Below are 14413 nucleotides of genomic sequence, written 5' to 3'. Positions count from 1 at the left end.
CCTTAAAATTAACTAATAATTGACATTTTCAGAAATAAATTAGGTTTCAAACAAGGCATTGAAGGTTAGAAGGAAGAACAGGAAAGAATGAGCAACATGTCCTTATTCTTTTAATTTTCAAGCTCGTGTGCAAATATCCATAACCTCCTGTTAAAAGCTCAAAACTTAGCATTTAACTCTGATTGCAAGTAGATTCAAAATAAAGGTTTACTACAGTTGCCTACCCCACCTACCTCCCTATTTTCTGCATATGAACTGATGTTTTCACAGCCCTCAGTTCTGAGGAAGAGTCACCAGACCCGAAATGTTAACTCTTTTTTCCTTCACAGACACTGCCAGACCTGCTGGGCTTTTTCCAGCAACTTTAGTTTTGTTTACTAGAGCTGTCATGTGTACGTAGGATCAATGGCAGTTACATATTACAGTTAAGCCACAAACGCGCTTGAATTTTTTTAAAATTAAATGTTGTTCCAAGAAGAGTAATGCCTCAGAATTTGCTATGTGCCCTGTATAAAAATGTTCAGTTCATCAGTCTCATTTTGTGTAGTGTTTCAGTGTTGCAGCCAACCAGGTTTTCAATCGCTTTCTGAATTCCAGTCCCTGACTATAATATTTTGCTTCTTTGTGCCACATAAAAAGGAGAAATCAATGGAATGAATGCAGGACAAAACTAAGGGAATAAATAAGCATTACCTGGGGACAAAATCTCAATGGTATACTTTTAAACTATTATTGCTCTAGCAATTTTGAAAGGACCTTGAACATCATAATATGAATCAGTTCTCTATAAACGTACACAACTATAATTTTATAATTCCCGTTCATCCAAGATTCAAACAGCTGTAGTTGCACGTTACATTTCCATACAGAAATATCCATGAAAAGATAACTTTCACTTCTACTTTACAACATTGTTAGTTATTTTGGGAGTGGAGCAGGAAATGCTGCATCAAAATCAACTGACAATTTTGCATATTGTGTAGGTCTTTAGAAACATACATGTTGTAGTAAAAACAGCAAAACTTGATGCAGTCAGGAATCATCTTGGTGGTGCCATTTAATTGAGAAAGGAGTCTGTTGTCAGTCTCCCAAATAAATCAGAGCGCACAAGGGATTGATGTGGGATTTACTGAAATGCTGGGATCTCAGTTTAGCTAATTAATAGCTCCTCTAGGTCTACAGCAATTTAGCTTTGGCTCAAGGATTTATAGCTTAATTGGGTGCCACATAGGATCCCGTGCCCTTGGAAGGCCAGAAGAGTTTTACTGGGTTGTTTACTGATGACATCTATGTGGAGTTCGCTCATTATTAGATGCATGCACCTGGTTAAGGGATCTAGAATTGGATCCTCACTCACCTTAAACCTAGTTCTCTTAATTAATCCAGAAGGAAAAACAGTAAAATTTGTGAATGACACATACCAGTTCACATTATCTCGCATGGTTCAAAATTGTTTGACTGCTACATTCATTGCCAAGTATACTTTTTAAATTTTCCATCTAAGAAAGCACCTTCATGGGTAATTGATTCCTTTGGGTCAGCCCACAGAATTGATGGCACTCCTTGCCAGTTCTCTGACTGGTGTGCAAGAAAGCATCCCAACTACCCTGTACAGAGTGGGTTTCACGTTTAAAACATGTACAATGTAACTGCTCATTGTCTCACACTTAAAGGTAATTGTGTTTAAAATAGGGAAGACTATAAAAATGAAACAGATAAACAGCAAAATTATCTGCATTGAAAGCACAGGTTAAATTAAGTCAGAAGCAGATAACTCTTGATTCACTGGAAACCTATTTTCTTGTTTTCAAATACTGGCATCAAATCATTGGTTAGGATAATCTCAGGAAGAGTTTCTATCCTACACAGATTCATTACTTTCCATTAGATTTTATGAGAAACCTCATGCAAATGTCTAAAGAGCTACTGAACTGTCACTACAGATTATTACGAGAGTTCCTCCCTATATATAAACCACTTGAAGAGGGACTGAGATATTGTGTGCGTCCATACACTTGGGCATTACTTGCTGGTAAAATAATGTATTTAACAAAAGAAAATAAAATTTAATCCTAGTATAATCTTGGTGTCAAAGCTTTAAGATATGCACTCATGATGGAATAAATTGACAGCTATTATGCTGTTACTTTTCTAATAATTCAAATGATAAGAGTAATAGGACATTAACAATTGCAGTTAAGTAGATTTAAAAGATGTATTTTCAGTCTATTCAAATCATTAAGTTACAGTTGACATTTAGATAATGTTGCTAAGATTAAACCACTTGTGTTTCACTTCTGTAGCACATTTGTTAGCAAGTGACCAATTCTTAATAAGTAGCAAGATTTAGGAACAATAAGTAACTTTAAGAAATGAGTAAACATAGCAACAGGGTAAAGTCAACTTGCTCATTTTAAAGTACTACAGTACAATCTAAATAACTAATTGAAGGTGTTTTTGCACTAAACATTATACTTGCAAATATTAATGAGGTTTAATTTGAATCAAGGGAATTTAATGATAAAAGGAATCAAATTAAGCAACTATAAATTTAGTCAATTTTAAATAGCCAAGAACTTCAGTCCTATTTCATTCAGCTGAAAATACTGTAGTTCCAACATGTGTTAACACATTCTCCAAAAAAATGAAAGGAGCAGCCTTCTAACTTGCACACAGCCACAAACTTGCATTTTAGTTTGCTGTGTGCACACATTAACCTATAACATTTTAGTTCTGCTATACATCTTTTATTTTAAAATAATTTTACAAAATTGCTACATTTTTAATGCGAGAAATTTTACAGATGAAAACATGAAACAAGAAAATAGATGGGAAAATAAAGCAATGTCTTAAGATAACTTCATGTCAATTCAGAATTACTTTGATACCTTGCTTCCTCATTTATAAAGGAACTGAATTCATACTGCTCTGAATTCAGTTGGTTTGCACTCTAGAGAATAATCAGAACATGAGCAATTGCAATGTGACTGCAGCTGGCTGAAACAGGAGCTGTTTATGTATGGAAAAGAAAAATAGAATCAACTAGGGTTCAAAATTTTTCATTCTAAGACAGCATGTGAATGAGCCTCACTGTCACAAGAAACGGTTTTGAAAATACACAAATGAATGAATCTGTGCGATCAGAGGCATTTGTGAAAAGTAAATTTCTTGAAATTTTAAATATAAATTTCTAATTAGCATCTTGCTAAGCACTAAATCCCTCAAGCAAGGACTCCTCTGTTAATGACAACGAGCAGCTGACAATTGTTTAACACACTAGGCCACTGAATTGAAAAATTTCTTGTTCCTAATCGGGGCTATATTTAGATAGGAAAGGGATCCGAGACTAGACTGCAACCATCAAATGATGGACTAGAAGTGGTAGGGACAACTGCTAGGCTAGCCATTAGAAATTATTCTTGAATACCTCCAAACAACCAGAGAGAGATCAGGCAATATACTTCACTAACTGTCTCTGCAATGTGATAGTCTACGTCTGGCACATAGACAGAAATGGGAAAAAGAGAGAGTCTGGGTTGGATCTTGTATTATCTTGTTGGCATTTCTGAAGGCACTTGTTTGTTTGTCAAGTGCACTACGTAGTCTTCCTGTCCATCCCTGACCTAGGTCCTATTTTACAGCTTAGGGGCTAGGAGGCCTTTAAATGGTCAATTAAGAGCCTCAACCCAATTGCTGCTATTTTAAACTATAGTAGGTGAAAGCCTTTACACCAAGCAGGAACACTGGCAACTTTTACTGGATTCGTGTTTAGCAGGGAGGGAGGGACCTGCATTGTGTCACCTATGTCTATTGGAGGCAGGCAGCCTGCCTCACCAACTGTCAATAATTGTACCTCCTTTTAAACCTCCATGGGCCCTGCCAGCAAGGCCTGACATACCCAGATTTGCTTTTCACTTAATACACCTAACCTTCCTTCCTGAGATCTGCCTAAAGCTTCAGTAGTGGTCACTGTTGTGCTGTTGAGATTACTGAATTCTCCAGCTCACTAAAGACAGGTCTTCATTCCCAATGGGGGAGAATGTTTCACCTGAGCCAACTAATGCCCTAAGCATAAAATGGCTATTGGCACTCGACCTTTTTGTGCTCATGTTCCTGGCAGACTTTTAAATTGGGATTGGTTGGGGGCAGTGGGGGGGGGGGGGGGGGGGGAAAGAGTGGTTTCCAAAAAGATGGCAGCCTGTAAAATCTTACAATCCACGAACAATGCATTATTAGGATAAGTTGGTGGAGGTGGATACAACTACATTTAAAGGGCATCTGAATAAGTACATGAGGAGGAAGGGTTGAGGGGGCTATGTGCCAAATGCTGGTAAATGGGACTAGATCAGTTTGGATATAACGAAAATGTCAGCTTTTGTGCTCCTAAGATGCTGCTTGGCCTGCTGAGTTCATCTAGCTCTACACTTTGTTATCTCAGATTCTCCAGCATCTGCAGTTCCCATTATCTCAGTTTAGGATATGGTTGGCACAGATGAGTTGGACCAAAGGGTCTGTTTCCACGCTGTATAACTCTGACTCCATAATTACATAATTCAGACCGGAGAATATTTTACCCCTTATGCTGCATTTTTACTCCATCGGCTATTGTTTTTGAAAACATTATTCTCAGGACATAGATGGTGCAGACAAGACTGGACTTAATGCCTTTCAAGGGTTTTCACGGCAGGATGATGATGAGCCAGCATCTTCGACTGCAATAAATTATTACTGTGAGGAGGCCACACAACAGAAAGATATAAATTGCCAGGGAGTTGACTGAATGAAATCCATCTCCCATCAGACCAAAAAAGACATAACCAAAAAAGATGTTGTGTCGATATCATTCCTGATTTTGCCTACCTCGGTGTAGATTCAGGGTTTCAAGATGTGAAGTAACTTTGATCAGTTGCTGTATTGTTCATAGAAATTACCAGCCCTTCTTTAAATTGTAAACATGACTTATATGGCTCAATGCCAATATCACAACACAGTTACCTAATGAATCATTTTCACAGTTTAAAGTGGAGTCGGCAATCTGTACGTACATCGCAACAATCTATCAATTTTACTTACCTTCTTTCCCTGAGATTTTACCACTAACAGAACCATAATTAGGAAAGCTATGAGAACACATTTTCAACTTTTGTCCTACACAACTCTGAACACAGCGTATGGCTTTATATGAAAATAATTTTTATTTTTAATCCATTCAGAAACAGTACTTCCTGCCCATATTTCCTACGTTATAACAATGTATATACTTCAAAAGTTTTTAATTGACTTTAGGATGCTCTATGCTTATGAAATGCACCAAAAATTCTCTTTCACAGTATTGCTTTTTATTTACAGAATTTTATGCTGTTTAATCATGTGTGCATGAGAAGCTGTAAATGTAAAAACAGACACTTTATAACTGACTCCCTTGTCTCCTAATTCCTCCAGCATAAACCTGAACTCAACTGGTCAATTTCCTTTTTTCAGGAATTAAAGAGAGAGCTCATTTTCAATCAGTTTTGTTTGAAGTACAGCAGCAAAAAAATGTTATCTAACATAAAGAGAATGATTGCAATTTTTTTTCCAAAAAGTAAAATGAAAACACATAAATATGCCTCAATATTAAGAATGACTTGACACAAATGAATTCCTCACATGCTTCTCCAGTGGAAAGTCAGTCATCTATGAATGAACATTTTCCACAGTGTCAGCTGCAGTTAGCTTCATCAATTAGCAAAGGACTAACACCTAAAACAAAACATAATTTCTTAAAACGACACAAACAAGTGCTGCATTTTCTCATATTGAAAATAAAGAGAAAGCACATTTCAGTGAAACACTACATTGAATTCTACATTTTCAACAGCTGCCAGTTTAAAATAAAGAATTGAAATATGTACAAGGTAGGGGAGCCCTTCAAAGGCAACACCACAATACTAGCCTTCTCAGTTTAGAATATAGACTGACCTTGTCCAAACCCAACCCGTTACTGCTAACTGATTTAGGCTCTGTTATTGACCACTATACTTGTTACATTTTATTGTACATAGGCTCCGTTCCCCTAAAATACTCGCAGGAATATTTAATTCAATATGGTATATCAACTGCCACTGATTCTGCTAGAACTTCATGCCCACGATTTAAGTCTCTAGAACAATGGTCGGCAGAGGATGAAGACGCTTCTGTTTTACTCCATTGTATACATCTCTTTCTCCACCAGTTGTAATTAGAACGTTAAAGAAAAACATAACTAAATTATAAACTAAAGGCACATTTTGGGTCTTTTACTTCAGATTTTGTTCTTGAGGCAATCTCTACACGACAGCCGTAAGGAATTAGCCAAGTTAATTCTGCCAAGCTAAATTCAGCATGATTTCCTAATATACGCAACATAACTCAGCACATTACAATGTGCTTTGTTTACAGTGAGAAGGGGGTGAGAAGTAGTTGACACTACTGAATTCCAATGGTCAGCTTAAAAGAAGCAACCTAAGAGAAAGGCTAGAAATAAATTAGCACAAATGAAATGCTTTACATGATAGAAAGTAATACCAAGACCTGTGAGACAAGACAGAAGGACCGTGATTTGTGGACTTTCCACGCATCGTCTGTCCTGAGATAGCGAAATACTATTTTCAGTGATATCCTTTTCTGATAATCTGCTGGTACGGTTTTGATTTGACTGTTGTTATTGTTGAAGATAGAAAAATAAAACTCTGAAGGACAGAAACACAAATTCTTGGTGAACCTAAAATGAAACAAGATATGGTCTGCCACAATGACAGATCTAAAAAGGTACTACCTTGGAGATGCAGCCTGAAATGGTTATTGGTTTGTAATGAGTTAAAAATAATTCATAAACTCCCATCCAGTAAGGAAAAATTCAAATAGAACTTAGAAATGCTGGAAATGCACAGATCATTCAGCATTTTCATTGAGACTGGCATAGAAAACCTTTCCATTTTAATTAAACTGCTAACAGTGAATCCACTGTAAGATGTCAAAGCCTCCTTTTACTGCGGCACAGTTGACCTTGCCTCACTTTACCATTTATGACCCACCATCCTGTCTTATACAAACATCTTTCAGGAGATGTCAGAGGGAGGTTCTTCACCCAGAGAGAGTTGAGAGTGCATGGAATAGTTTACCAGTGGTAGTCGTGGAAGCAGAGTCATTAGTGACATTTAAGTGACTGCTGGACATGCACATGGACAGCAGTGAATTGAGGGGAATGTAGGTTAGGTTATTTTATTTTTCCATGGTACAACATCGTGGGCCAAAGGGCCTGTACTGTGCTAGAAAAAAAATACAGCAACAGTTCAAAAGTCTAATACATATTTAAGAAATACTTTGCAGTGGTTTGGTACATCCGAGTGGCTGACTAGACCATTTCAGATGGTATTCGAGAGTCAACTTTATCAATTGGATCTGGATCACATTTAGGCCAGGTAAAGACAGCAGCTATCCTTCTTTAAGAGCATCAACATTTCATAGCCATCATTATTGAGATGAGATTTTAATTCTAGACTTATTAATTCAATTGAGGTGAGATTTGAAATCATGTCACCAGAACAATGGCCTAGGCCTCGGAATTACTACTACGGTTACAATACCACTCTGCTGCCATCTCCCCATGAAGGAATGTAAGTAATAATACGTCTTGTAGTTCATGATTTATACAGCTTCAAATGAGATGAACTTTTTAAAATAAAAATTCGGCGTCCTTAGCTGAGATGGGTATGTTTGCGGTGAATAATTCTCATAAATTAGGAGTGACAGAACTCTTCAATAGAATGATCCATCGTCCGTTACAGCAATGACAGGTAAGCGGTGAGTACTGCCATCTTTGTTTGTATTCTTCTTCTTGTTCCAGGTGAGCAGCAAACCTGAACCTTTGCTCGAATCAGCAATCTTCTTGCTGTTCTCTTTATCATTCCCAGAGAAGATGCTTGTTGATGACATTGTACCTAGAAGTGATTTTCTGTCAGCCTGCAGGAAAGGAAAACAGAATGGTAAACATCACTGGCAAACTGTTGTTAAGTGAAAAGGCTATATACAAAAAAAAAGCCCTGAAATTTTCCAAGTGCTAGCTTATTTGATGAATTTGGCAGGCTTGCAATCTAATAGAACAACTGTTACAGCATGTTTGATGTAGGAAAAACTAACCAAAAGCACTTCAGAGGAGTATTATAAAATAGGACAGTGATACCTAACTACAGGAGGAGATGTTACAGCAGCTGGCCAAAAACTTGATAGAGCAGAAAATTCTGAAGGTATGTCATAAAGGATGAAAAAGAGCATGAATATGTTGGAGTTTCATGGTGTGAATTCATGCGTTTCAGACATTGTGAGCTGAGATAGTCATCAATGGTGCAGGAATGTCAAAAAGGCCGTAAGTGACGAGTGCAAATATTTCCAAGGATTATAGGGCTGGATGAGATCATGGAGATCTTGGAAAAACTTGAAAATAGGGTTGATCATTTTATAAATCAAGCTAACAATATATGTCAGCCAATACAAGCATGGCTAGTGGAAAAGACTGGAAATGAGTGAAACTTTTTTTAGGGAGAAAAGAAAAGCTAAATTCAAACATCATTAGGCACACTACATTGGAGCTGTAACTTTACATCACCAAGTGGTTGGACATAAATTCAACTCCTTGATTTATGAGACAGCGCACAGTCAATTTCACTAACGCCAATAGGGAGAGGGGTCATCTACTAATCCCCAAAGCAGCAAGTGAAAAATCAGGACAATTTGCAAAGATTAAGTGGAGGGAGTAGTTCAAGACTCCTTAACTTTCAGACCAAGATCAAGGATTGATCAGAATGTCTGTGTGCTTTCTCTATTAGCTTTCACCAACTGGCCATTCTTCCTACCAAATCCAGATATGAAATGTTGCAAAATTATTTATATTCTGGACAAGGTCAGCATTTAGCCAAACCATTTTCACATTTAACACTCGGCCAGGATCAAAGAATGGCAATGACAGGGACTTGTGCTGATTTTTCATCTAACTTAGAACCAGGTCCAACACTGCACTCAGTCACCACCTATAAACCAAATGGCTCAATAAAGCCAACTTTAAGAAAAGCTTTAAAATTTTACAATAATTTAGGACAAAGTAGAATTGTGTTTTGTTTTGGCCAGAATATGCAGGCAACAGCCATTTGTAGAGATGCCAACTACTAGGACTAATTAATGTATCCCAGGAACGGAAGAGAGCTGAGAAGGTGGGGTTTGGGGAGAGGGAACAACCATGGAAAACAAATAGAAGAGAGGGGATGGAGTGTGCGGAATATTCCCAACTTCAAACAAGTATGTCTACATTAGGGAATGTCAAGATAGCCTTCCTATCAGAGACAGGTTGAAGTCCATGTTTGGCTACTTAAATCACTTACAAAAGCTGGCAGCCTCTGAGAATCTGGAAGGAGAAGTTTCTGTCCTTATCAGGCACATTGCAGTACATGAAGGGGATACAGAGAGCAAGAGCTTCCCCTGTGGAAGCATGGCCTCCATCTTCAGCAGTGACTGATTGGCCTGGGCTATCCTGATCTCACTCATCAAGCTTCTTGGTAACAGTACCGCTTGTTCTCTGGCCTGGGCACAGTCCAGTTTTGCTTATTGCTCCAGTATTGCTGCTGGGACTGGAGATCTGCAGACGCTCCAAACAGCTCTTCAAAGTGATACCTCCAAACCTAAAGAGATGGAGCCCTGACAATACGAAATTGCTTGCCAGTTGGCTGCAGAAATAGGTTGAGGCTGCCCAAGACGTTCCAGCTGCATTAGGGTCATTACCATGGGAATTTAATTTAGCCCCAAACATGCAGTTTTGCTGTAGGTTTCCAATTAAGTGATTATAGATTACTTACCTAGCCAATGATCTAGCATGATGATAACCAAATAATACGAGTGACCTAGAGAACTAGCTCAATTAAAAATCAATAAACAAAATATCTATATGGTAAACACTTACATTGTTCTGTTGCTCAGAAATAATTAGGGTTATCACCCCAATACTGACACCTTCTGTACTGATATTTTTCAATAACTGAACTACATCAGTGTGCTTGGACCATTTGCAATCTTGTTCATTCACAGACACAAGGTAATCTCCTTCTCGCAGGCCAGCTTCCTAAGTTAACAAAGTACATGTCAATTTCAATTTATTACTTATTATTACAATGTAGCAAAATGATCACAAATTGAAACCAACACAGTGTCACACCAATTAATGCAAAACATGTTGCAACATGACAGCCGAATTTTGAGTTCACATATGTAATTCCCCACAGGGAATTTCATCCATTTCGAGAGAAATTACTGCAAAATTGATCAATTTCCCTGAGGAGGCAGATTTGTTTTTAAATCATCAAAATGAGTAATTCCATCTTACTTGACTAAATTGGATTGGCAAGAGTATGGAACAGATTACTATTCAATTTAATAGAAGATAGCTCAGTAAAATCCGATCAGGAAGAGGGGTAAAAAAAACAGAAACAGAATTTCTGGAATCAAGCAACAGCAACAAACTCAGAATACAACTTGTTCTATTCATTTTTTTAAAAATATAGAACAGTTTAAAAAACCTAGGCTTCCAATATAGGACACCATCAAGGTTCAACATATAGGCCTTTCCCATGATAAGTCATACAGTCAGAGCTGTACAGTATGGAAACAGACACTTCAGTCCAACTCGTCCATGCTGACCTGATATCCCAAATAAATCTAGTCCCATCTGACAGCATTTGGCCCATATCCCTCTAAATTCTTCCTGTTCATTTACCCATCCAGGTTCCTTTTAAATGATGTAATTGTACCAACCTCCACCACTTCCTCTGGCAGCTCAGTGGACACATGCACCACCCTCTACATGAAAAAGTTGCCCCCAGGGCCATTTTAGATCTTTCCTCTCTCACCTTTAGTTTTGGGCTGGGGAAGTCCAAGGGAAGTGATTATCCACCCTAACCATGCCTCTCTATAAGGCCACCGCTCCAGGGAAAATAGCCCCAGTCTATTCAGCCTCTCTCTCTCACCTTATTCCTACGTCCTGTTTTGGACTCCCACGCCGCTGGGAAAGACCTTGTCTATTTACCCTATTCGTGTCCCTCATGATTTTATAAACCTCTATAAGGTCACCTCTTAGCTCTGACACTCCAGGGAAAATAGCCCCAAGTCTAGCGAGTTTTGAGAAGATTTGTAGCTCAGGTTGAGGTTCTGGATATGAGTTTGCTCGCTGAGCTGGAAGGTTAGTTTTCAGACATTTCATCACCATTCCAGGTAACATCATCAGTGAGCCTCCGACGAAGCGCTGGTGTTATGTCCCACTTTCTATTTATCTGTTTAGGTTTCCTTGGGTTGGTGATGTTACTTCCTGTTCTTTTTCCTCAGAGGATGGTAGATTGGCTCCAAGTCAATCTACCATCCTCTGAGGAAAAAGAACAGGAAATGACATCACCACAGGAAATGACATCATCAACTCAAGGAAACCCAAACCGATAAATAGAAAGCGGGACATAACACCAGCGCTTCGTCGGAGGCTCACTGATGATGTTACCTAGAATGGTGACGAAACATCTGGGAACAAACCTTCAAGCTCAGTGAACCAGCTCACATCTGGAACAAAATAAAGACCCACTCTCTTGTGGACCGAGAGGAGGAGAGTGCTGTCTTGGAGGTGAAAGGAAGATGTCGGGTTGGCTGTGCACCCTTGTGACCAGTGGATCTTAATGCTGGCTTCAGCCTAATGCTGGTTCAGGGGAGCAGCCAACCTGCAACGATGGCTGCAGCAAGTGCTCGTGCCCCAGGTCAGGGGGTCCGGAACACCATCCGTGTTTCCGTAAAGAAGGTGGATGAAGGTGCACCTGTGGACCGCACCTTCTTCGTGAAGAGGGTCCTGTTGGGCTGTTGCGGGTTTGCTGCTTCGGACACTTACTGCCTGCAGGATTTCCCCGGAGGAGGTTCTTACGATGTGACCTTCAGGAGTGCCAAGCTTTGTGAGCGCTTCCTGGAGGTTTTCAAGGAGAAAGGAGGTGAGGGCCCCCGTCTCTGTATTGACCGCTGTCCCGCTGATGGTGATGCCAGTGCAGAGGAGCCGTACGGTGACTGTACACATGTACGACCCGCATGTGCCAGCAGTTGATGTCCTGACCTTCCTTGGAAGGGACGTGAAGGTGGAAGGGGACCTAACAGACATCATAGACCCCTTTGGTATCTGGACCAGTAAGAGGCAGGTCAAGGTGACGCTGAGGATGGGCGTGGATGGGAACGTCGTACACCCACCGTCCAGCTTCGTGATCGATGGGAGCAAGGGCTACCTGAACTATGCAGGGCAACCTAAAGTCTGCCATGCCTGTGGTAGGTCAGGTCACGTGGCAGCCGACTGCAAAGCCACCATCTGCAGGAACTGCAGGGAGGAGGGACACCTTGCAAAGGACTGCCCACAAGAGAAAAGTTGCAACCTTTGCGGGGAAGCGGGCCACCTCTATAGGGCATGCCTGCGGCGGGGGACCACCTACGCCCAGGTCGCCGGCAGGGGCAATGTGGGGCCAGCCCCCCCGGAGGAGAGCAAGGCACCAGGGCCTAGCAAGGACCCCACTAATGTGCAGGAGGGCCCAGCCCCACAGGATGGGCCCCGAGGCCAGCAAAGCGCCCCTGCAGGCTCCGCTCCCCCCCGACAACCCGGAGTCGATGGCGGCGACAGGCGACCCAGGGGAGTGGACAACGGTCCGGAAAGCGAGGAGGAAAGTGCGTCGATGGGCCCAGGAACCGCAACCATCAGGCGGGAAGAGGCAGCTACAGGGGGGCTATAAGAGGTCCTCTGACGAGGAGGATTCGGAGAGGGCCCGCCCGAAGCAGAAGTTAAAGATCTCGAGGGAGAAGGAAAGCAGCACCATGCTTCCAGGTGATGGGAGGTGTCCTGAGGCTCCCTCTGATACCAAGTCAAGTGCCACTGGGGCACTGGAGGGCCCCCCGGAACTTCCAGGCGGGAAGGAGGAAACAGCGCGTCCCCAGCCTGACGCAGAGCCGGACCCTCCTGCCTCCGCACCCCCGACGGGGGGATGCCACCCGGAAGGCAGCACGGACGGTTTCCTGAGCCCGGAGAGCATCCACCAGTTAGCCCGGGCAATGGGCATGAAGGGACAGATGGAGGGGTTGGACCTTGGACTTGGGGAGGGTACTGCGGTCACTGCCCACAATGGGGGTATGAGTTGAGAGCATTAATGTGCGCAGTGTCAAGTCCACTGCAAGATGTGTATCCATGTTGGCCTACCTGACCACCGTCAAGGCAGACCTCCTGTTTCTGCAGGACTGCGGGATACCACACCTCGGCAGGTACGGGAAATGGTCGGGCACCTGGACCTGTGGGCCTTCGATCTGGTCGGGGGTAACGACTGTCGCTCCTCGGGCCTGGCTATTCTGCTGCAGGGGTGCGACTTCACCATCTCTCAAGTTCAGGAAGTGGTGGGGGGGGGGCGCCTCCTAGTGGCTGACGTCACCTACAGGAACGCTCCCCTGAGGCTGATCAATGTGTACGCCCCAGCGGTACGGAATGAGCGGTTGGCCGTCCTGCAGTGGCTTCCACTCCTGCTGGCTACGTCTAGGCCGGTCATCCTAGGCGGAGACTTCAACTGCATCATCGATGCAGTTGGAAGATCCGGCGTGGGGACAGCAGGTGGGGGGGGGAGTCAACTGGACGTCACGTCCAGACTCCTGATGGGCACGGTGAAGGATGCCAAGCTGCTCAACGTCTTCAGCACCCTGCAGACGCAGCGCAGCGGAGGTACACCTGGTCGCGGCCAGACGGGTCTATTCGATCAAGGATAGACTTCCTGTTTGTGTCACGGGCGTTCTCAGTCAGGTCCACCAGCGTCGAGCCGGTGTTCTTCTCTGACCACTGCCTCCTGCTGGCCGACTGTCACTTACAGGACGACCAGCCGGCCAGCAAGGGAACATGGAAGCTCAACACGACTCTGTCGACCCCAGAGAACGTCGAGGAGATTAAGAGGGAGTACGTCAGTTGGAGAACCATGAAACCCCTCTTTGAGTCTCCGGGCAACTGGTGGGAGACGGTGAAGGAGAACATAGAGGTTCTTTGTCCTCAAGGGTGTTTGGAAGGTGAGAGAGGGGCGGGGAAAGCTGTCACGACTCCAGAAAAGGGTGCAGAACCTGCTCCTTCTGCAGTTGATGGGGGTCGATGTCACGGAGGACCTCCGCGAAGGTGAGGGGCCAGCAAGCCTCGCTCTTCGCTGCGGAGGCCTCTAGGCTAATCTACCGGTCCAGGGTCCGCTCTGTGGAGCAGGACGAGACGTGTTCGCGTTTCTTCTTTCAGAAGGTGCACAGAGAGAGCTCTGTGCTTAGCTGGCTGAAGGAGGACGACGGCTCGGTGACGTCGTCTCGGCCTGATGTTTTGAGGATC

At 42.5% G+C, this 14413-nt stretch overlaps 1 protein-coding gene across 1 annotated transcript in view; it reads right to left on the bottom strand.

Moving 5' to 3' along the window:
* Positions 1-6637: 6637 nt before the first annotated feature.
* rhpn1 (rhophilin, Rho GTPase binding protein 1) overlaps positions 6638-14413 on the bottom strand; it is a 108985-nt gene continuing 101209 nt past the window's right edge. The window contains exons 14-15 of the mRNA XM_048529617.2: positions 9971-10129; positions 6638-7983 (exon numbers count right to left, since the gene is read on the bottom strand). Coding sequence (XP_048385574.2) covers positions 7780-7983; positions 9971-10129 — 363 coding nt within the window. The 3' untranslated portion in view covers positions 6638-7779. The remainder of the gene's footprint in view (positions 7984-9970; positions 10130-14413) is intronic.

The sequence above is a fragment of the Stegostoma tigrinum genome, chromosome 5, assembly GCF_030684315.1.
Source record: "Stegostoma tigrinum isolate sSteTig4 chromosome 5, sSteTig4.hap1, whole genome shotgun sequence".
Lineage (NCBI taxonomy): Eukaryota > Metazoa > Chordata > Chondrichthyes > Orectolobiformes > Stegostomatidae > Stegostoma > Stegostoma tigrinum.
Note: the sequence above shows the minus strand (reverse complement) of the source record. Positions and strands in the feature narration are given on the sequence as shown.